Source organism: Alternaria metachromatica, assembly GCF_023757995.1.
Source record: "Alternaria metachromatica strain BMP 0045 chromosome Unknown scaffold_4, whole genome shotgun sequence".
Taxonomy (NCBI): domain Eukaryota; kingdom Fungi; phylum Ascomycota; class Dothideomycetes; order Pleosporales; family Pleosporaceae; genus Alternaria; species Alternaria metachromatica.
Genome location: NW_026055495.1, coordinates 1,366,417 through 1,385,658, shown reverse-complemented (window position 1 = coordinate 1,385,658; position 19,242 = coordinate 1,366,417). Strand labels below are relative to the sequence as shown.

General features: G+C 53.7%; 8 protein-coding genes across 8 annotated transcripts; 3 read left to right on the top strand and 5 right to left on the bottom strand.

Annotated features, from left to right (window-relative positions):
- Positions 1 to 315: 315 nt before the first annotated feature.
- On the bottom strand, positions 316 to 1,926 carry J4E83_002808 (uncharacterized protein; the record flags this gene model as incomplete). The annotated part of the gene is made up of 1 exon (XM_049329749.1): positions 316 to 1,926. The coding sequence occupies one exon, from the start codon at positions 1,924 to 1,926 to the stop codon at positions 316 to 318; it is 1,611 nt and encodes a 536-aa protein (XP_049191428.1).
- Positions 1,927 to 2,551: 625 nt separating this feature from the next.
- Positions 2,552 to 3,587, bottom strand: J4E83_002807 (uncharacterized protein; the record flags this gene model as incomplete). Its single annotated transcript, XM_049329748.1, has 3 exons — positions 2,552 to 2,905; positions 2,958 to 3,393; positions 3,445 to 3,587. 3 exons carry the CDS (start codon positions 3,585 to 3,587, stop codon positions 2,552 to 2,554), a joined length of 933 nt encoding a protein of 310 aa, XP_049191427.1.
- A 1,889-nt stretch (positions 3,588 to 5,476) lies between these two features.
- On the bottom strand, positions 5,477 to 8,713 carry J4E83_002806 (uncharacterized protein; the record flags this gene model as incomplete). Its single annotated transcript, XM_049329747.1, has 1 exon — positions 5,477 to 8,713. One exon carries the CDS (start codon positions 8,711 to 8,713, stop codon positions 5,477 to 5,479), a length of 3,237 nt encoding a protein of 1,078 aa, XP_049191426.1.
- A 2,483-nt stretch (positions 8,714 to 11,196) lies between these two features.
- On the bottom strand, positions 11,197 to 11,948 carry J4E83_002805 (uncharacterized protein; the record flags this gene model as incomplete). The annotated part of the gene is made up of 3 exons (XM_049329746.1): positions 11,197 to 11,290; positions 11,426 to 11,702; positions 11,759 to 11,948. 3 exons carry the CDS (start codon positions 11,946 to 11,948, stop codon positions 11,197 to 11,199), a joined length of 561 nt encoding a protein of 186 aa, XP_049191425.1.
- A 1,062-nt stretch (positions 11,949 to 13,010) lies between these two features.
- J4E83_002804 (uncharacterized protein) lies at positions 13,011 to 14,082 on the top strand (the record flags this gene model as incomplete). Its single annotated transcript, XM_049329745.1, has 4 exons — positions 13,011 to 13,302; positions 13,351 to 13,482; positions 13,543 to 13,673; positions 13,723 to 14,082. The coding sequence occupies 4 exons, from the start codon at positions 13,011 to 13,013 to the stop codon at positions 14,080 to 14,082; spliced, it is 915 nt and encodes a 304-aa protein (XP_049191424.1).
- Positions 14,083 to 14,236: 154 nt separating this feature from the next.
- Positions 14,237 to 14,836, bottom strand: J4E83_002803 (uncharacterized protein; the record flags this gene model as incomplete). The annotated part of the gene is made up of 1 exon (XM_049329744.1): positions 14,237 to 14,836. The coding sequence occupies one exon, from the start codon at positions 14,834 to 14,836 to the stop codon at positions 14,237 to 14,239; it is 600 nt and encodes a 199-aa protein (XP_049191423.1).
- A 450-nt stretch (positions 14,837 to 15,286) lies between these two features.
- On the top strand, positions 15,287 to 15,749 carry J4E83_002802 (uncharacterized protein; the record flags this gene model as incomplete). Its single annotated transcript, XM_049329743.1, has 2 exons — positions 15,287 to 15,291; positions 15,377 to 15,749. The coding sequence occupies 2 exons, from the start codon at positions 15,287 to 15,289 to the stop codon at positions 15,747 to 15,749; spliced, it is 378 nt and encodes a 125-aa protein (XP_049191422.1).
- Positions 15,750 to 16,423: 674 nt separating this feature from the next.
- On the top strand, positions 16,424 to 17,903 carry J4E83_002801 (uncharacterized protein; the record flags this gene model as incomplete). The annotated part of the gene is made up of 2 exons (XM_049329742.1): positions 16,424 to 17,026; positions 17,076 to 17,903. 2 exons carry the CDS (start codon positions 16,424 to 16,426, stop codon positions 17,901 to 17,903), a joined length of 1,431 nt encoding a protein of 476 aa, XP_049191421.1.
- Between the last annotated feature and the right edge of the window lie 1,339 nt (positions 17,904 to 19,242).

Sequence of the window (19,242 nt, the reverse complement as noted above, 5' to 3'; positions counted from 1 at the left end):
GATCCTCCTGGGCGTAATGCCACGAGAGAATTTAACGGAGTCGCATCCTTCTGGACCCTAGTGAACCGTTATTATTAGATTGTGGTATAGTCCACGGCGATTGATGCGGGGTTTTCAGACCGATTGGGTCATTCAAAAAGGCATGCACCGCGAATTGTCGCGTGAAGCGCTTGGTATCATTTATCAGCAAGCAGCCATTGTCAGCCTTATTTCGTAGCTACTTGCATTTGCGCGAATGAGAGTCGCATGATAGAATTACAGTTTTGTTGATAGTTGTGTTATCGTATAGGCGACCAAATACACTGGTCATGTTGCTCAGAAATTTCGCCAGAGGTTCTGGACGAAGCCTTGCTTCACTCGCGGCTCGGTATGCGGTTCCGTCTGCACGTATTCGTCCTTCATGTCCAAGTCCTTCCTCATTCCCGTGTCAAGATCAACCTCGTGGCTTCGCCTGAAACTTGTCTTGAATATGATTTTGTATCCCACAAACATGATCCCGAACACCGGCAACATAATATAAGCATCGACAAATGTGCCTGCATCAAATGGGCTCAGCGTGGTCCAGCCCTGAACAAGAGCGAGGAATATGTTGGCTGATACTCCAAAGTAGGCATTCCACGGGTAAGCGAGCGACTTGAAAGGTAACATGTCGCGCGTTCGACCTTGTGCTTTCCAAGCTTTCCGGAAGCGAATGTGCGTAAAGGAGATAGAACCCCAAACAAGGAAGGTAGAGACACCGCTCAGATTGACGATGTAGGAATATGCCTGACCACCTCCAGTGCTGACGTTCATCATGGATATCGCACCGAACAGGTTCGTGAAAACAATGGCGTAGATTGGGACTCCACGGCTGTTCGTCCTCCCAAGGAACTTCGGCGCCATTTTCTCTTGTGCCATGAAGAGTATCGTTCGAGACCCAATGTAGATCGAGCTGTTCGCAGCGCTCAGGACTGTGATAAAGATGAACGCGTTGATCAGATGCACGCCTCCTTGCCATCCGGCGTTTTGAATCGCTATGGTCATAGGGCTTTTGAGTGCGCGGCTAGCTCCGTTCGCTAGGCCGTCCGCATTCGAAGGGCAGGTGAGCCCAAAGAAGAAGGCAACTCCGATGTATACAAAGAGAATTCGCCAAATGACTTGTCGAATTGCCAGAGGTACAGCTACTGATGGGTTTCTGGTCTCTGTAGCGGCCACAGCAACCGCCTCGACACCGGCGTAAAACGTCGAAGCGAAAACGAAAACTGTGGCTACTCCGCGGAAGCCGTCTACCCAGGGGCCGGGGTCGTTCCAGTACCGGAATCCGAGTGCTTCATCTTGCCCGATGAGACCGCCAGAAGCATAGATGATGGCAAAGATGAAATAGGCGCAAAGACCCGCAAGCTTGATCAGGGCAAGCCAGAACTCCGCTTCGCCGAAAGACTCGACGCCCAACATCTGGAAGCCTAGAAATGCAAACCAGAAGATTAGGAAGTATCCCCATAGAGGCACCTCCGGACCCCAAAAGACCAGAATGGAGGAGATGACATTGTACTCGTTGGCTAGCACACATGCCCAAACCAGCCAGTACTGCCATCCCACCGCTACTCCGAATGCTTTGTCGACAAATCGGTCGGAAAGCGTGACGAAAGCACCGCCAGTAGGATACAGTGTTGTCATTTCTCCCAAGGATTGCGTAATGCTGAAAGCGATGAATCCGATAACGCTGAAAGCTATGAGCAGAGATGCCGGTCCTCCTTCTGCGAGGGCGCCACCAGTACCGACCAGAATACCAGGTCCAATGATTCCAGCGAGCGCCATCATGGATAGATGACGAGTTTTGAGGCCTCGTTTGACTCCACTTGGGTCCATTCGTTGGAAGTCATCGTCGCTATAGTTTGCCGTGGGCGACGGGTGCTCGGCGGGAGCTTTCGAATCAAAGAGGGCCATGTCGAACCGGAAGATGGTGGTCAGAGAGACAGACGCATAGAACTGGGCATACCACCGTTATAAGCGACTTCCTAGTTTTTACTTGGCGTGGGAACGGTAGATCTGTGACGAATAATAGCGTACTATGACTTGGTGCATGTTGCGATTTTTACTGTGGATTGCGCGATAACAGGGGCTGAGTAGTTTCGTAGCATTCTGAAGAAAAGCGACCATGAGCAGAAGCGCTCCAAAGCTGGAAGGCTACATATCGTCCCAACTTTGGACTGTTTGTTGCCGTGTTGATTGATCGCATCAGAATAGGATAACAACCGGGTGGCGGGGGCAGAATAGCAGTTACGATAAGCTTGGTCCGTCTTAGGCTTAGCTTAGTGGGTTTTCGATCCTTCACCTTGGCGTCACTTCTCCCGGTAAACCGCCACTCTTAAATCCATTAATCCCGACGTCAGCAACCACCGGACTTGTGCAAGAAGGACGCATGTTTCTTTTCTTATGAAGCATTCATTGCGATTCGTTATACTCTACAATACTCATTATCCATATGTACCCGATTTCCATCATCGATCGTTGGCGCTGAACCAGCCAGTCCATGTATTAACATTGGGATAGAGTGTTCATCACATCCACCTTAGTTCTTGTTACCAATCTCCATGCGCTTCTTGAGCTTGTAAGCGATGGCGCGCTTCCTGGCGGCGGCGCCCTGTGTGAAAGCAACAGATCCGCCGAAGGGACCCGCGGCAGCACCGTTGCGGACGCGCATGACGCAGACGTTGTTGACACCAGCGACAGTAGCGTCGCAAGTCATACCAGCCGGCATCTGTACCTTCATGGCAAACTCGGTGTTGGTGGCGAGCGAGATACCCTGAACACCGAGGCCAGGAACGTCCTGGGTGACGGTAGCAGGCTGCATGGCGGCCTCGTCAGTACCGCCTGAGGTACCATCAACATCGGCAGTGAATGGTCCAGCACCGTCCTGGTTGATCTGAAAGGAATGAGTTAGAAATGTATGAAAATGAGTAGGAGTGATCGCTTACCTGGCGCAGAGTCATGGTGACGGTACCATCGTCAGCGCAAGTGGGCATGCCGCTTGTGGCACCCGCTCCTACTGCGGCAGCAACGCGTGACTCTGGTGGGCCGTTGACCTTGTCACCACCTCCACCGAGCAGTCCAGCGATACCAGTAGCACCGGCCTTGCCGCCAGCACCGCCAGCGCCACCGGCGCCTCCACCAAGAAGACCGCTGAGGAATTGACGCTTCCTCTGGCCAGCCTGTTGGATGTTGTCCTCGACACCAACACTTCCAGAAGCACCGTTGTTCGCAGGGGGCGCGGCACCCTGTCCCATGAAGGCACCAACCATAACGGCAGCATCAACGTTACCGTTACCTTGTGTGCGACCAAGAGGACCAGTCTTGCCACTGGAAATTTCGCGGTCCCTGATGATGGCAGTGTCGGCTTGAGAACCGCAGCCGCTGAAGATTGGTTAGTAACCTGTTTCAAGAATAGAAGGATGAGAGACCTACTTGGAGGAGCAGTCGCGAGGAGTTCCGTCTTGGATAGTCAAGCCAGGCATGGTGACTCCATTGGCACCTTTGATCTCAGAGACCACACCGTGGGCAGAAACGGCAGCCGCAAGGGCGAGGACGAGAGCTGGTGAGAAGTGCATATTGTATATGTGTATGTGGATTCGAGATCAACTCGGTGAATTAGAATATATGGTTGGTTGAAAAGTAGAAGTGAGAAGCGAGAAGCACCAGGCTGATGGAGAATGAAGTATTAGTAGAGGAGCTGAAGAGTTGAATGCTGATGATGATTGTAGAGCCGGCTTCGTCAAGGCATCTTATACCTCTTTCCCATTGCGCTGCATTGTCGATCTACATCGCATCGTATTCTCCATTGGGATGACAGCCGCCCACCGCTCCACTCAGCTCGTCATTGGCATGTACAGTTCAGTATGGATACAGGCAGGCTCTTGTGTCAAGATGCGTTTTCGAAGGTCTTCCGGCAAGGCTAAACGTGCTTGGCGGCAGTGAGGCGTTTCCCTCCCATACTTGGCTGTGGCGGAGTGCCGATTATCCAGGCGCTGAGAGGTGTCAACGTTCCGATACTCAGTTTCGTCTGCGCCTGGGGATGAAGGCTAAAGGCGCCAAGGCGGAAACTCTCAATGCAAGATCGTGGATTTGCGAAACGCTGTCTTTGGAGTTGCAGAATCCCACTAAACAAGCAAACGCATGTATGTTTCACATGATACCACCATCACATTATCGACCTATCAGAATATACAACTCACACAGAATTACTCTGCATGCTGAATGTCACGATCAGTATTGATGAGTTACTCATGTGTGAGGTTCTGTCGTAGCGCTGATCGCATCGTAGTGTTTGTTGTTCTTGCAGCCCGCACCAAAACGAGTAACTCCACCCCGCGCGCATGACAAGTCGCACCAAACACGGTTGATTCCGAACATGCAAAACCACACACTCAAATCATCGGTTTCCAATCACTCGCAACTATCCTGTTCAGCATCAGCGTAGGCGAATACTAGTTGCCGTGATCCACCCGCAGCTGCATGATGTTGCAGGCCCGCCGCCACTAGCGTTTCACCAAACGACACGGTCGATCTTCAAACATGAAATGCCTGGTCCCTCAAACCCGTGCCCTGGTATGATATGCGACGGATCCTGTGATCCGAGGCTGGGGTGGGGATTTTAGATGTGGCCGCGATGGTTGGTAAGTGGATGGGTCGAGGTGTTGATGAAGTGGAGTGGCCGAAATGGGGCAGGCGGCGCGAAAGTTGGTTTGGAAGTTACGTTGTTTTGTTGTGAACAGCAATTCAGCGCTGTCTATCACGATAAAACTGCAATGGTAAGCACCCACGTCAATCTGGAGAAAAAGTGAACAGGTCTGGAGTCTACATCGACGTTAGGGCACCTACTTTGCAGGTTTCCACATGGATGTAGGCTGCAGACCTATTCAGCTTTTTCCTTGTATGAGGTACACACATCATGCTGGTTTTTGTACGCAGGTATGTGACGTCTGGTCCTGATAGTGCCATCCTGCTCTGTATCTCAAATTGACGGCAATGTCACTAGTAGCTGGACCGTAGCTACCTAGGTACCAAAATAGAGCCAGCTAGCAACAGCGAAACCACTCTGTACGTCTCTAGTAAGAGCCGACTAAATGGTTCCAATCACTGCGTTCACAACGAATCCATTGATAACAATTATACAAAGGCGGCGGAAACATCCATTCTCTAATTGTAATCCCCAGCCTATGTTAAGATCTGGGTGCTCATTGCTGCTTTGGCACACGTAAATCTCAAGAAAGAATCTAGATGCGTAAAGTTGTATTGCGTAACCAAGTTGAAAATACAGCTGCGCTTTTGAACAAGAACATCCAGGTTCCCAGGGCCTTCTTCCTGATTGCGCCGACACCGTATACACAGCCTCGTATCACTGAGAACTCCGTCCGATGGTATATACCTGATATTCATCACCACATTAATTTTCCCATACCAATGACCCCAATCAAGGTCGTTTTAGAAGAACATCCCTTTACTCCAATCCCGTGCCCCTCCTCCCCAAACCCGGTCTCCCACCACTAACACTCCCCCTATGCATCCTCGGCCCACCGCCGCCATGCATCATATCCAAATCAACAGGCGTCCCCGCGCCCAGCGCAAATCCATATGCCTCAGCTCCCTGCCCAGAAAAGACTCCGTCGTCGCCTAGACTATGTTGTGGTGGGGGCTCCACGTTGAACGGCACGAAGTAACTGCTCATCGGATCGAAGAAGTTGTTGTTGTTCGCATTGTTGCCCAGACCCATGGCTTCGAGATTCCAGAAAGAGTTGTTGAAGTCGGTGGCTAGATCGGGGAAGGGGGAGAGGTTCGTGGGGTCCATTTGGTGGGCGTGTGAGGGGTGGATCATCGTGGGTGAGGTGTTGATGAGGGGAAGCGACGGGTGGTGAGGATGCTGTTGGTGCGCGTGGTGGGAGCCTGCGAAGTCGGCGAGGAATTGCTGGGGTGAGGCGTGTTGTTGCTGTTGTTGGGCGAAGAGAGCAGCGGGGTCGTAGCCAGCGGCGATGGCGGCGTCGATTGCGTCTTGGGAGGCCATGTTGATATTCATTTGCTGCTGCGCTTGCATTCGAGCGGCATGATTTTGCTGGGACTGGCTGTTGTGCCGTTGTAAGCGTGGCAGATCTTGTTGGTTTGCCGAAGCGAGATCAGCAGGTTTTGAAATCGACTTCGACTTGTTCTTGCGCGCTTGTTTGCGTTGCTGATCAGTTTTCGACGGTGGAGATAGCGATGCGAAGAACTCTTCCACACTTTGCAGGTCGCTCTTGTGCCCCAGAACAGCATCAGTGCCTGGCTCATTCGGATTTGACTCTGCCGCATCTTCGTAGTCCGTCTTCGAGACGCCGTGCGGGTATCGATCGAACCAGTCGCCATATTGGAATATGCTACCCTTCTTCTTTTCGCCGCTCGCATTCGGTCCCTTCAGCTGCGCGTCGGCGTGCTGACGATACAGCTCCTTCAAGTTTTCCGCGATATAGTGGAACATGCCCCAGTACTTCTTCATCTTTGTCAGGTATTTGACATTGTATGCCAGGTACTTTTTTGATTGCGCTTCGAGCTTCGGGTTCTTCGAGAAGACCCCATGGACGTGTACGGTCGAGGAGAAGAAGGCGGAGTAGCCGGCGAATGGCGCGACGACGTTGTGGTCCATGGCTTCATTGATGAGGATCGAGATCTGGTTCGCGGCATCGAGCGCGGAGCGGGCGGACTCTGTGAGGAAGTCGTGTGGCATGTCCTTCGGTGGTCTGCTGCCTGCAGTCGAAGGTAGCGCGAACCTGTGCATGAACAGCATAATTTGTTGCCATAAGATGTGAAGATACAAGAACGAGTTCGCAGTCTTGCCAATCGCATGGCTCTTCAAGTTCTCCGGATTGTAGACAAGCATCTCAGGCAATGCAGCCTTGAACTCTTTCGCCTCTTTCTTGATCGCGTTGTAGGTCGAATCGGCCGACCACATGGGCTCTGCTTCACGTTCCTTTCCTCCCAGGTTCATGTACTTGATGAGTTTGCCCCATATGCAGACCAACCGTATCGTGTATGCCGACACGCCCATGTTGTCGCGCGGGTTCGCCAGTTGACCGCTGTCAGGTGGAACGGGGTTCGGCACGTCGCCTTCTAAGTTTTCGGTGGGCGCGTGTATCTCGTGTACGTAGAGGTGCTCTTTGACTGGTAATTGCACCTCGATGTACTGTTCGTGTACGAAGAGTGGTCGGTCGGTGCCGGAAGAGTTGAAACGATCCATCAGGAAGCAAGACCACATGGTCCGCCGCCGTATCTCGCGGTCGGTAGCGCTCAGGGGTTTCCTGTCTGGTTCGTTGACCAGTGGGTCGTACTCGTTCTCCTTGTGCAGTTGCAGTGCATATGCCATCCTCTGCGCCATACCGCCAAACATCCAACTCCGTCCGCCCTGACATGTGCCAAACTCATGGAGCCCCAGCAGCAGGTAGACTATCAAGATGGTGATGTTCGGTGCGTCATATCGTTTTAGGGCAATCTCGCGCGCTCGTTCAGCCCAACTGTCGCCCCGTAGGAAGCATGGCTCTGTCCGTAGTTGTGGGTGGTTCGAGAATCGTGCCGAGATGGCGCACATTGCTAGTATCAGTACCGGCGGGACCTTCCCAGCTGCCAGCCTTCGCATAAAGCTTGGTTTGTGCAGGAGTGGGTAGCTTTGCCCGTAGACAAAGTCAAAGTACACCTCAGCCAAGTGTTCTTGGATCTCTTTCGACGGCAAGCTCTCCGCGCCTTCCGTAAGAAGCTTGTTCTCATCTGATTCCTTGCCGTGCGATGTCGACCCAGCGGTTTCTGGGTCTCCTCCTTTTACTTTCGACCAATCGTCCAGCTCGTTGCCAAAGGCTTCTTCTGCGGCGCGTTTCTTCGTGGTGGGTGTCTTGGGTGGGGCGCCGGGGATAGCGGGCTTAACGACGGATCTGCCCACATTCGCAACGGAAGGCAAGCTTTCCTTTGGTATCAGCTTGATGACACGATCCTCCATGCGCTTGAGCCTCTTGTCCAGCATCGCCATGTAGTCCGTCCTCGGTGCAGCCTTCCTAGTGGTGACCTTGTAAACACACGGTATCCGGCTCCGCAGGCAGTGTTTACAGGCTGGCTTTTCGCCTGAGCAGCGAATCTTCTTCCTCCGACATGCGATGCAAGCGAGAGGCAGTCGTTTCCTCTCCTTACCAGCCTTTGTCTTCATCTCGCTCCAAAGTGGCGGATCTTGCGCATCGTCTTTGCTCCTTCGCGATGTGGTCGAATGGTTTGTGCCGTCATTGCCGCTGTTCATGGCATGCGCCGAAGCATCATTCATCGACTCGCCAATTGCGAGCATACCCATGGCAGGTGCGCTCTCGGGACTGGTGTTGTTTCCGTCGTGGCCGGGGCTTCCTCCAATGCTCATCCGATTTGGATGCGCACTCCCGCCGCCACTCATACCCTCTTCGCTCATATTGCCGACGCTGCCTCTGTGGTCCGCATATCCAGCCTCAATCTTTGGTTGTATGCCATCGAAATTGGACGCGAATCCTTGGCTCTGCGCAAACGTCATGTCGAAGTCGGAAAACGAGCCCATGATGTTGGACGGACTAGTGCCAGTCGCATTCGGAGAGGCTCGAAGTTCAGGCAGGCCGAATTCAGCCAGCAGGAGCGAGTCGTCGTTGTCGAAGCGCGCGTGCGAGGGCGTGGCTATGGAGGTTGCGGTTGCGCCGGAGTCGGCCATGTTCTCGACGACTGCCTGCCGTCGTGGAGCTGTCGCGTAGCGCCGAGGCAGTCAGTCTTACATCAGGTTCCAAACTTCAAGATCAGAAGAAGAAATATTTCATATGCGCCTGCACCCAAGGCCCCAAAACAACATCGCAGGCAGAATCAGGCGTCGAGACGTTCAAACGTCGTGTGCTTGGATCGGACCGCCGGCCGAAGAAGGGGAAATGGTAAGCTCCGACTTCTCCACAGGATAGTTACGGCCCTTGCTTGGAGTCCAGTGGGGGCGCTAGTCTCTATATCAAAGCGCGAGTTGAGTATGTGGGGAGGTGGATTGAGCGTCAGCACGCGCGACGGGAGCAGAGAAGCAGCACGCAGCCAGGCCGACACAACTCGGGGCTGGATGAGACAAGAAACGAGGTATGACGACGGTGGGTGATGTATGAAAGCCCTCCAAGAGGTGCTTGCTGCGGCCTATCCCTCCGCCTATACTATGGCTGCATTCTCCATGCCGCATATACAAGGGACGGAAGCATGGCCATGTAATGGCGCCCTTGCGATTCGCACGCTTGCCTCCCGTCGACGTCCGATTAAACCGCGATCAAACTCGTCGGCCCACTCAAGTCACTGGCCGCACGTTGGCCGATGCAAGCCACAGAATCCTGTCCTTCCCCACATGGCAATCCTTGCACGTCGAGACCCGGTGCTGATTATTCAGACATCACAAAGCAGTTTCCAATGCCACCAAGCCTCGAGCGGACCATGATCGCCGCCCAGGCTGTACGTTGCCTATCCTCATACATCGCTGTAAGGCGCCTCATATGCACATATATGATGTATAACTCTACACCGGCTCTGCACATCACGAGCGCATCTCCGTGGAGCCAGGTGCGCTGTGGCTGGCGAGCCTGACGGCGGGACCCGTCGTGTGCCAGATGGTCGCTCCTCTGCGGGGCGCCCGCCCTGTTCAACGTTGCGACACGTTAGACGCACGCGAGGTATATGAGCTCTACATTGCGCTTCTATATAACCCATATGTCTTATTTTCCGATTCGACCACTTGCGTCCAATCTCCGGCTTCGCCCTTTCGCGCGAGACTGTGCGCCGGTCGCTTAAGCCTGGTGCCACGATGTTGCCTACAAACATGGGCGGCGGGTGCATCACGAGGGTAGTGCACAACCATCACCATCTAACTTGGCCAAGTGGACCATTTGCAAGGCAAGAAATGCGACTACCACCGGAAGAATGCGTTTCAATACTTGCGGCGCATACACACACACATTCGTTGTTAGGACCAGAGGTAGGCACCTGTGAGCTTTTCGTCTCGGGTGCGTCATCGATTCGGGCGTGTCGACACGACCAACCCCCCCTGCCCCCAGTTTAACGTTACGGACTGAACCATGACAGGCCTTCTAGCTGGCTTCTGGAGCACGGTCCAGGAGTCGTCCGATGGTTTGAGATAACCCATCTTTCCTGGTTCGTAATTGCATTTGTCTTGAGAGGGGGTCGTTCTACACTGATCCCTGCACGTCACTCCTCATAATATGAGTGGCTGATTTATCCATATTTCTTCATCTCGTGTTGTACACTTGACCACGCGCATATGGGCGAACCTCTCAGACGTAGTATTGGAATGCGATTCATACTGCGTTTGGTTCGCTGGCACTATACGCTGTAACTCTAGGACTGGGTGTGTGCATTGTTGGGGCCATATGCAACTCGAGCCGAGGTTACCGATATTCGATATGGGAAGATGGAGCAAGCGCCTATACGGTCATACGCGACAGCCGATCGATCCAACAAGATCAATAGATCCTGCTGCTGAATCCTGAATCCTATGCATCCCACGCATAACGATATCTGTAATGCTATATGTCATCGGGTATTACTAGGGGCGGCCTTGTTACCCATGCGCCAACGCCAGACGTTCACCCGTAGAAGTAGTTCTGTGTAGTGTACCCAGGCTGCTCCACATCCCGATGGCGCGTACCCGATGAGCCACGCACGACTGCAGACTGCATCGACACAAACGACCGAGCCAATACCATGGTCAGCCCAAGAATCAGGGTGTAGTAGTCGAAGTGGATGTGGAGTGTCCACTCTTTACGATCACGTCGATCCAATCCTTGCTGTTACATCCTGCCATTACCAACCAAGCCTATAGAGCATTTTGCTACTTAGCAAAAGTATTGTTGAATCACTTCTGAGGATAAATGAGTATCTCATCGATACCAGATTCTAAAGGTGATCGGAGTTCATGTTACTACCAGTCAAGCAGACAAACGGACCAAATAATAAAGTCAATTCACCAAGCATCACATATCAAAGAGCCACATACAAGGAGCGACACTTTTGTTTCCAATCCCTTCATTACGACCCCTCTAGCAGCATTACATACGAACGAGCGACAGCGCGACCATCATCGCAAAAGACACGGCAATCGTTAGTGTGCATCATCCCTCACTCCGTCACATGCAGCAAGCCATCGCCCTTGCCTAGGGCTCACTCAACGCAGCCACTCCCAGCCATGATGCATCCAGCTTTGGCGACTTCAGCCTCAGCTGCACCGCCGTATTTGCCGTAGTTTGAGTAGGGGCTAGGTGGGGGTACCGTGTCAGCGTTGATCCAACTTATAAAGACGAGATTGACCGCAATGAACAAATGAGGAGAGAAGACTGGCTGTCCAGGGGAGAGACATCTTAAGAAGAAGGAAACAGGAGAAGAAACTTACATGTAAGACTGGTACCAAGAATCCCCTGCAGCCTGAACCTCCTTGGGCTCGTCACGCTTCTCGCTGTTGGCCATGTGATCCATCACATCCTTGGGCATATCCACAATATGGCGCTTTTCCATCTTGGCGTCCATCTTCGCGGCTTCTGCTTCTACAGAAGCAGGGTACGGATTGTAATTCTCGTAGTAGACGCCGTAGGTGTCGTACTTATCGTACTTGTCGTACACCTCCTGTTTGGATAACGGTTCGTCGCGCTTCATGTTCGTGGCCGCTGACTCTACTGGACCGTTAGGAGTGCTTTTGTCCGGAGGGTTGGAAAGCGAGAGAACGTACCTTGCTGCATCTTCGCTGCTTCTGCTTCGGCCGGTGAAGAATAATCTCCGTACTGATAGTACGGGCGGTAGCCGGCGTATTCCTTGTAGTTGATGTCTTGGGCTTGATTCGCGGAGTCATCACCCCTCTTATCGAGTGGCATAGCTGCCGTAAGGGCGGCGAGACCCACGAGAACCAGTTCGAGATGCATAGCAGGGAATGATCGGCCGTGAGAGAACGGTGACTTTCAAGGATGTCGAGGAAGTAACCTTGAGAGAAGGCTGCTATAGTGAGTGCCCATTTCTGCCACGGGAGTCACCTCTTTGTACATGTTGGCTTGCGGTACTAATGGAGCACAATCACGATACAGGGCCAACTGTAGCGGACATTGCGTAATGTTTCATCCGCATGCGCGTAATATTGCATTTGCTCGCGTTGACTGCAAGCATTGGAAAATCATGTACCAGATAGCTCGCGCAGGTGCAATGAAGTCGTTGCTGCAGGTTGTGCAAAGACAACATCGGTAAAGTGATATTGGTCCGAAGTTCTGGGAAGGCGTAGTTCAGATGCGCTCAACAATGTACACCGCCTCCAAGTGAAGCAAGCAAGACGTACTCTTCCGGTAAGAACGCCTACTGGTTGATGAGTGAAAATTGCAGGACAGATGTAGCTGTGCGTCGTTGCTATGGAGTCAGCGTCATGTGTCCAGACTAAGTCGTGATACTTAGTCCGGCATACATGTTTGCCTGTTGTGACCCCAATTCGGTGTGAGCGCAGGGCGCATCTCCTTAGCAGTAAAGCGGAATAAGCCATTCGGCCAAGCTATGGTAGCGTTGGGATACCTTTACGCAGGTTCTTCAATAGCACGGTACGATCGTGACCAGTAAGGGCGATTGATGCCTCAATGAAAGAAGGTCGGATACTGTTAGTGGGAATTCCAAAGATATGATAGGATGCGGTACTGCTAGCGGAGTGATATATGTCGCCTTTCACATCGCACGACTAACGTGTTTGACATGTCTGACGCCCATCACAGTGTCACTGCTTGTCCTACACGGCTGGTTAAGTCGTACTGATGTCCAATTCGTACCCAAAGTCGTACGTGGAAGATTATAGGGATGGACGGTGTTGAGGCCCAGTCGTCTGGTAAAGCGACTTGGGGGGACTCGCATCCCTTGCTGCGATAACAGGTCTGTCGCGATTTCCTTGCTACTCTCTCATCGTCGACCAGTTTCCGATCTCAGAACGCGTGTATCTGAACTGCAATCTCCCCATGTTCGACATCCTCCGCAATCGTCCTCGGCACGAGCGGTTACTCCAACACGACTCCGAGTGCCATGACGACGACGACACTCTTTTGCCTGGCTCTTCTTCGTCGACCTTACTGACGCTTAAACCACCAGCGTTCGAAGGATCGAGCCGCGATGTACGAGTCGCAGTGAGGACCCTCATAGCATGTACCATCGTGTACGTTGGTGCTGCTTTGTGGATAGCCTTCACTGTGAACAGGTCAACTTTGATCTCCGACCCAGATGACTATTGTATCCATCATGTTTCGCGATACTGTATGTAATGGACTCGCGGAGAACACATGTCCTTACTGATGGCAACAGCACCGGTCGTCCGAGATGTGAAACCGAATTGGCATACGCAGTTGTTTAACGGTAGCTTTCTCCATCAGAACATCTATCGCCAACCAGCAGGACCAGAAGTTGATGCTGCATGGGATGCGCTGGGTGTCAATTGTAAGTCGACTGTCTAGCAGTTCCAGCAACGCACACACTCAGTTCTGATTCCCATAATAGATCGAAGTGTGGTGATACCCGAGGACGAAGCTGAGCGAACCGGATTGCGGCACGATCAGGTGAAAGTCAGCCAAGAATATGGAGGTGGCTTCCCAGCGAACGTAGAAGGCCTCCATCACTTGCACTGTCTGGTATGCAGCAAGATTAGGTAGCGGACAGTACAGCACTAACATTTCGAAGGACCTTCTCCGCAAAACACTATATTGGAACTATTCCTATTATTCGGCAAAGAAGGAAGGACCCTTCGTCAATAGCGAGTACATCGTGCGAGTACACACGACGCACTGCTTGGATATAATAAGGCAGGTGCTCATGTGTAATCCAGACGTAGGTGTACTTGGTCAAGTGTGGTGGCAGGCCGACACTATGCCAGACCCGACGCCATTCGTGGACTTCAACACGAGGCACCGATGCCGAGACTATGAGCAGGTTCGAGAGTGGGCGGAGGCGCACCAGCTTCCACCGGAGACGGAGGTGAACATGAGCCGTTTCTACGAGATGCCGAAGCCGGGAGATTTCATCTTCCCTGAGATCCCATGAGGGTCGTGGACGCTGAGTATGTCAGTGGACGTAGCTGAGAAATGTTCGGTCCTTCGTAGCAGTATGAAATATTTCGCACGTGTCCTTTCCGTGACAGCCTGTGCATTATGCGCTGCGATAGTAGATGTGTGCGACAACTGGCGCAAGGTCTTGTTCAGTTCTGGCGGGGCTTCACGACGCCATCGTGCACAATGTAGTAGACGACTGTGCTGTCCGTGTCCACCGACGCTAATAGTACGCGCTTGGTTGTTCTCCATGGGTTGGTAGGGCGGTCCCCCTCTACTGTCGACGCGTCTGCTGCCGACGGGACCATGGTGATGGCATCGAAGACGTGGGCCAGCCGACGCAGCGTCCACTTCTCGTTCAGCCTGGTGGGCAGTATCCATTCGCGCTCCGGCTCTGCCTTGACCTCCAAGCCACCTGCCTCGCCCTCGGCGCGCGCCTTCCGTTCGCGGTCGGCCTTCTTCAGCAGCTCCACCTGCTCGTCGGGGTGTACGTAGAGGCGGCGCGGGGGCAGCCCAGAGACCAGCGGGCGGGGAAGGGGCTCGTGGGTAGTCGGTGAGTGCGTGTGTACGTGGAGGTCGGACCAATAGTGCTGGTACTGGAGGTTGTGCAGTATCTGGCGGGCGAGCGATAACTCATTCGGAAGGTGGCTTGATGCTGCGGCTGCCTCGGGAGCGATTGATACGAACGTCTGCAGCGCAGCGGGCGCAACGGCACGTTTCATCTCTGTCGTTACGGCGACTGTCGTCATACTGGAGGCTGGGCGCGGAGAAGTGCTGGAGGGTAATTGGCGGTGCAAGGTTTCGCACGTCGACGAAGCTACTCGGTTGTGGAAGGAGCGAAGATCTCAAAAAACACCCCGCCAGTCACGCGAAGGCTGCCGAGCGACTATAGGAAGGGGCGACGCGGCCTAGGCAGCAGACAGCGTCCATTCTTATAGCTTGTCCAGTTGGGTTATTTTCGCAGTTCAAGACTCCTTCGAAACTTCCAAGAAACATTCAACCATCTTCGCAAGGCCGTCGTCATGCTCGCAGCAATCTCCATCCCCACACTTCTGCTTCTGGCTAGCGTTGCCGTTGCCCAAGACGATACACCCTCAGTCGCGACCTCGCCATTCGTCAGTCCCACGCCCGAGTCTGAAGCCCTCTATACTATTCAGACTCAGACCGCTACTGATGATGTCGACCCATGGTCGTGCTACATGGAGTGCGTTCAGCCTCCATGCCCGGCATGTAAGTACACCCTCTTCGGCCTGTCGCGCAATGTGTTTAACAATAGTAGGCACCGGCAGCATGATGAGCGTTCCCCCGGTTTCTATGCCCAGTGTAACAGACGTATCCGTCATCCCTCCGGTTTCCATGCCCACCGTAACGGACGTCTCAATTCCACCACAGTCTGGCATCTCCGTCGTCACAACGCCTGTTCCTATGCCCACTGTAACGGACGTATCAATCCCCCCTCAAGACTCCACTGGCGCCATGTCAATTCCTGAGGGCGAGACACCCATCTCTAGCGGCGCTGTTGACACGCCTTCTTCGAGCCTTGGCTCGGCCGCGAGTGCGACTAGCTCTGGTCTACCAGAGCAGACAGAAAACGCTGCCGCAGCGAGGGGTCGCGACATGCCCGTCGTTGTCGCTATTGCCGGCGCTCTGGCTTTCTTGTGAGTAGCGAGTTGAGAGCGAGGGTGTCGGACTGTTCTTATCAATAGTATGTTTTGTGTTGTCAATGCGACGGCTGCGTTGGGGCGCGTCGGAGCGACTCCGGTTGCCAATACTGCATGCACTGGAATGATGGGACCATTGTAGAAAGGTGCATTCGCAGTAAAACTCTGCTGAATACGATACATAAACGAAGAACAAATATCACCCAAGACTCTAATGTATCTCGCAAGTCTAACCGTGACGCGCGGACTGCGACGCCATTACGTGTGGCGAAGTACCTCTCGCGTATTCGTATAGCCACCCGGGCATCTAACGGTGGCTTATACGCGCTGCACGTCAGTGGGTCTGGGGTTGGCAGGAGCCGCGTCCACAACAATCTAGGCCGTCTCCTTCCCTCTACGCCAGCGCCAACACCATATAACCTTGGGCGCCCAGCACTCGCAACCATGTCGATTTTCAGACGGCTCCTGCTATTCTTCGAAGCCGGTTTCATACAAGCACCCCTATACCGGCCCAAGTGATAGCGAACGGAAAGCAGGGATCTCGCCAAGGCACTGTGACATTGCCAATCGTACCAGCGATCAACCACTTGGCTGACACGTCGAACCGCACACGCGCTTCAACGGGGCGAATCCCCTACAAAGCAAGCGCGAGCGTGCACTTCACTTTCACCAGCCATGGCTTCCCCGGATAGCAACGTACCAACGCCAGTGCCGTTCCCTCAACCTGAGGGCATTCGCAACCCCAATGCAGCGAGCCCTAGCGCAGAGTCGCCCAAGACTCGCGAACGAACTTCCACCAATGCCTCCATCGTCTCCAACAAGATCCGTACCGCGACTGGTAAATTGATGGACGTGAACCCGCCGCCCGGCATGTGGGCTGCCGCAGGGACGACTGCCGCCAAAGCACCTTCGATAACGGACATCAGAAAGGGCTCATTTGGTTCTGACGGATGGAACGAAGACTTGCAACGGAAGAGAGCAGGCTCACGAACGAGCCAGGGCGAGCAGCGGTCGCGCGCTTCCACCAACGCGGCATCACCGATAGATCAATCTGAGCGTCCGTCCTTCGGTGGTCAACGGAAGGTCTCGTCGAGCAATGCACTGAACACTGAACCCTTTCCTGCTCTAGCTGAAGAGGACACAAGACAAGTTACGGGGTACGATGGCCACGACGAGCGCCCCGATACCGGCATACAATCAAAGCATGATTCCGAATCCGCGACAGAGCACCTTGACGACGATAGGCCGCAGCAGCCAAAACGGACATCCTCAGGACGGGTACGTCTTCTCCTCCACCGTCCAGACAAACATGCTAATCATGGTGCAGTATGCCAACGGCTACGTACCACCTCCCAAGTTGCCGTGGAAGAAATCGTTCATGATCGGGCTTAAAGGCTTTTGGAAGTGGTTCCTCACACCCGCCGGCTTCCTCATCACGCTCTACGGCCTGAACGTCGTCGCCTGGGGCGGTATGCTCTTCCTCCTACTCTGTAACGCCGCACCCGCCATGTGTACACCTACCTGTGACGACATCAATTCCCCGCGCCGGAAGTGGGTCGAGTACGATTCGCAAATCCTCAACGCACTCTTCTGCGTCACAGGATTTGGTCTCGCGCCTTGGAGGTTTCGCGATCTATACTATTGGGCTTTTTGGAGAATCGGAGGATCAGCCCGCACGGAGACGGGCATCAGACGTCTTGCTGGCATACACCGGGGATGGTTTCGGCTCCCAGGTTCAGATCGGTTGCCTGACAAAGCAGGCGCAACCGTCGTCGATCCTGAAGATCCAGCTGTACCAATTCCCGTCCAGATGATCCCCGACCCACCACCCACGGCGATTCGCGCCCCACCCACTAAGAGCTGGAAGATGGATTTCGTCATCTGGATGAACGTATGGAACACCTTCTTCCAGGTGGTTCTGTGCTTCTACATGTGGCACTATAATCGCATCGACCGGCCTTCTTGGGCTACTGGTCTGTTTGTCGCTCTAGGATGCGGAGTGGCTGGTGCTGCAGGCATCATGATGTGGCACGAGGGCAAAAACGTCAAGAAAGTCGAAGGTGTGCCCATGCGTAGGGATTATGGAGACCAGCGCGACGACGAAGAAGCGCAGAACATTCCGCTCGTGACCCCAGGAGTGGCGACGAAATCCTGAGGAATCTGCCCAGCGCCTTGTGTTGCGCAGCCAGGGATAATGAGAACGCTCATTGGAGCGGGACCCTCCCTTTCCCTCTTGGCGTTTGGTCTAGTTGTGGCGTTGCGTCGAACACAACATAGACGCATTTTCATGATCGATACCCCAACAGCCCGCGGGCATTATATTTCCACATTTTAATAGCGTAACCATGACCTTTTCTGAGTCAACACTTCTTCGTTTTTCTTCCATCACGTCAGCTTTCCGTCGCGCGAAGAAAGTGCCGGAAGGTCCCTCCGGACTTCGCCATAGATCAACCTTATGTGAGCCTCGTGCTGACAAGCTTGCCGAGCTCCCCGGACAGGCCGAGCTGCATGCTAAGCGTTCCCGAAGCAGATCCGTTGATCGAATGACGTATCAACGTCGTACTTTCTACGGACTGGTGACAGTTGCACGCGCTCTTGGTATTTATTTAGCCAAGGCCTTGTGATCGTATTGTCTTTCGCATTTTGCATCTTCATCCATATCGTACCTACATATATTTCCAGTCGTATCTTCTTTCTTCAACGTAATAACGTCACCGGCAAACACTCTCAGAGATTACAAGAGATGGCAGCGCAAGAGTATTATCTAGGTACAGCGGCTGCGCATGAACTGCCAGGCAGCCACCCGCCAAATCCATATCCACCGCAGCCACCAAAGCCGCCACAATACCAACAACCACCTGCGCAACCTCCACGACCACACGTTAGCAATCCTCCATATGCGAACACGCCGCCTCCATCATACTCAGCATATCCTCAGCCACCGCCGCAACAACCTCATGGCTACCCACCTCAACAACAACACCAACACCAGTACTACCCAGAGAAGAAGAACGCCCAAGCCACGACAGCGCCATACCCGCAAACACCACCAGCAGGCGGCTACTACCCACCCCAACAGCCGATGCCCCCACACAACGGCTACCTCGGCGCCCCTCTACAACCCTACAGAAGCCACTCGCAACCCGCGCGCGTGCGCTTCGCAGATCAAGACTCTGACCGCAGCACAAGTCTAGGCTCCGTATCCGACTCGGACGACTACTCTCCTCCACGCCACAGCAACAGCAGCAGACACCACCGCCACCACCGCCACTCCACCCGCGACCGCTCCACCTCCCGCGATCGCGACCGCTCGCGCAACGAACGCAGACACAAGCCACGCAAATCACACTCGTTTGACAAGGCACATGAGGACAAACACAAGAACAGAGACACGTTCCTCGGTGCAGGCGCAGGCACGATCATCGGGGATGTAATCTTCCCTGGTTTGGGCACTGCAGCCGGATTAGTGCTGGGTGGCTACGGAGGCAGGAAGT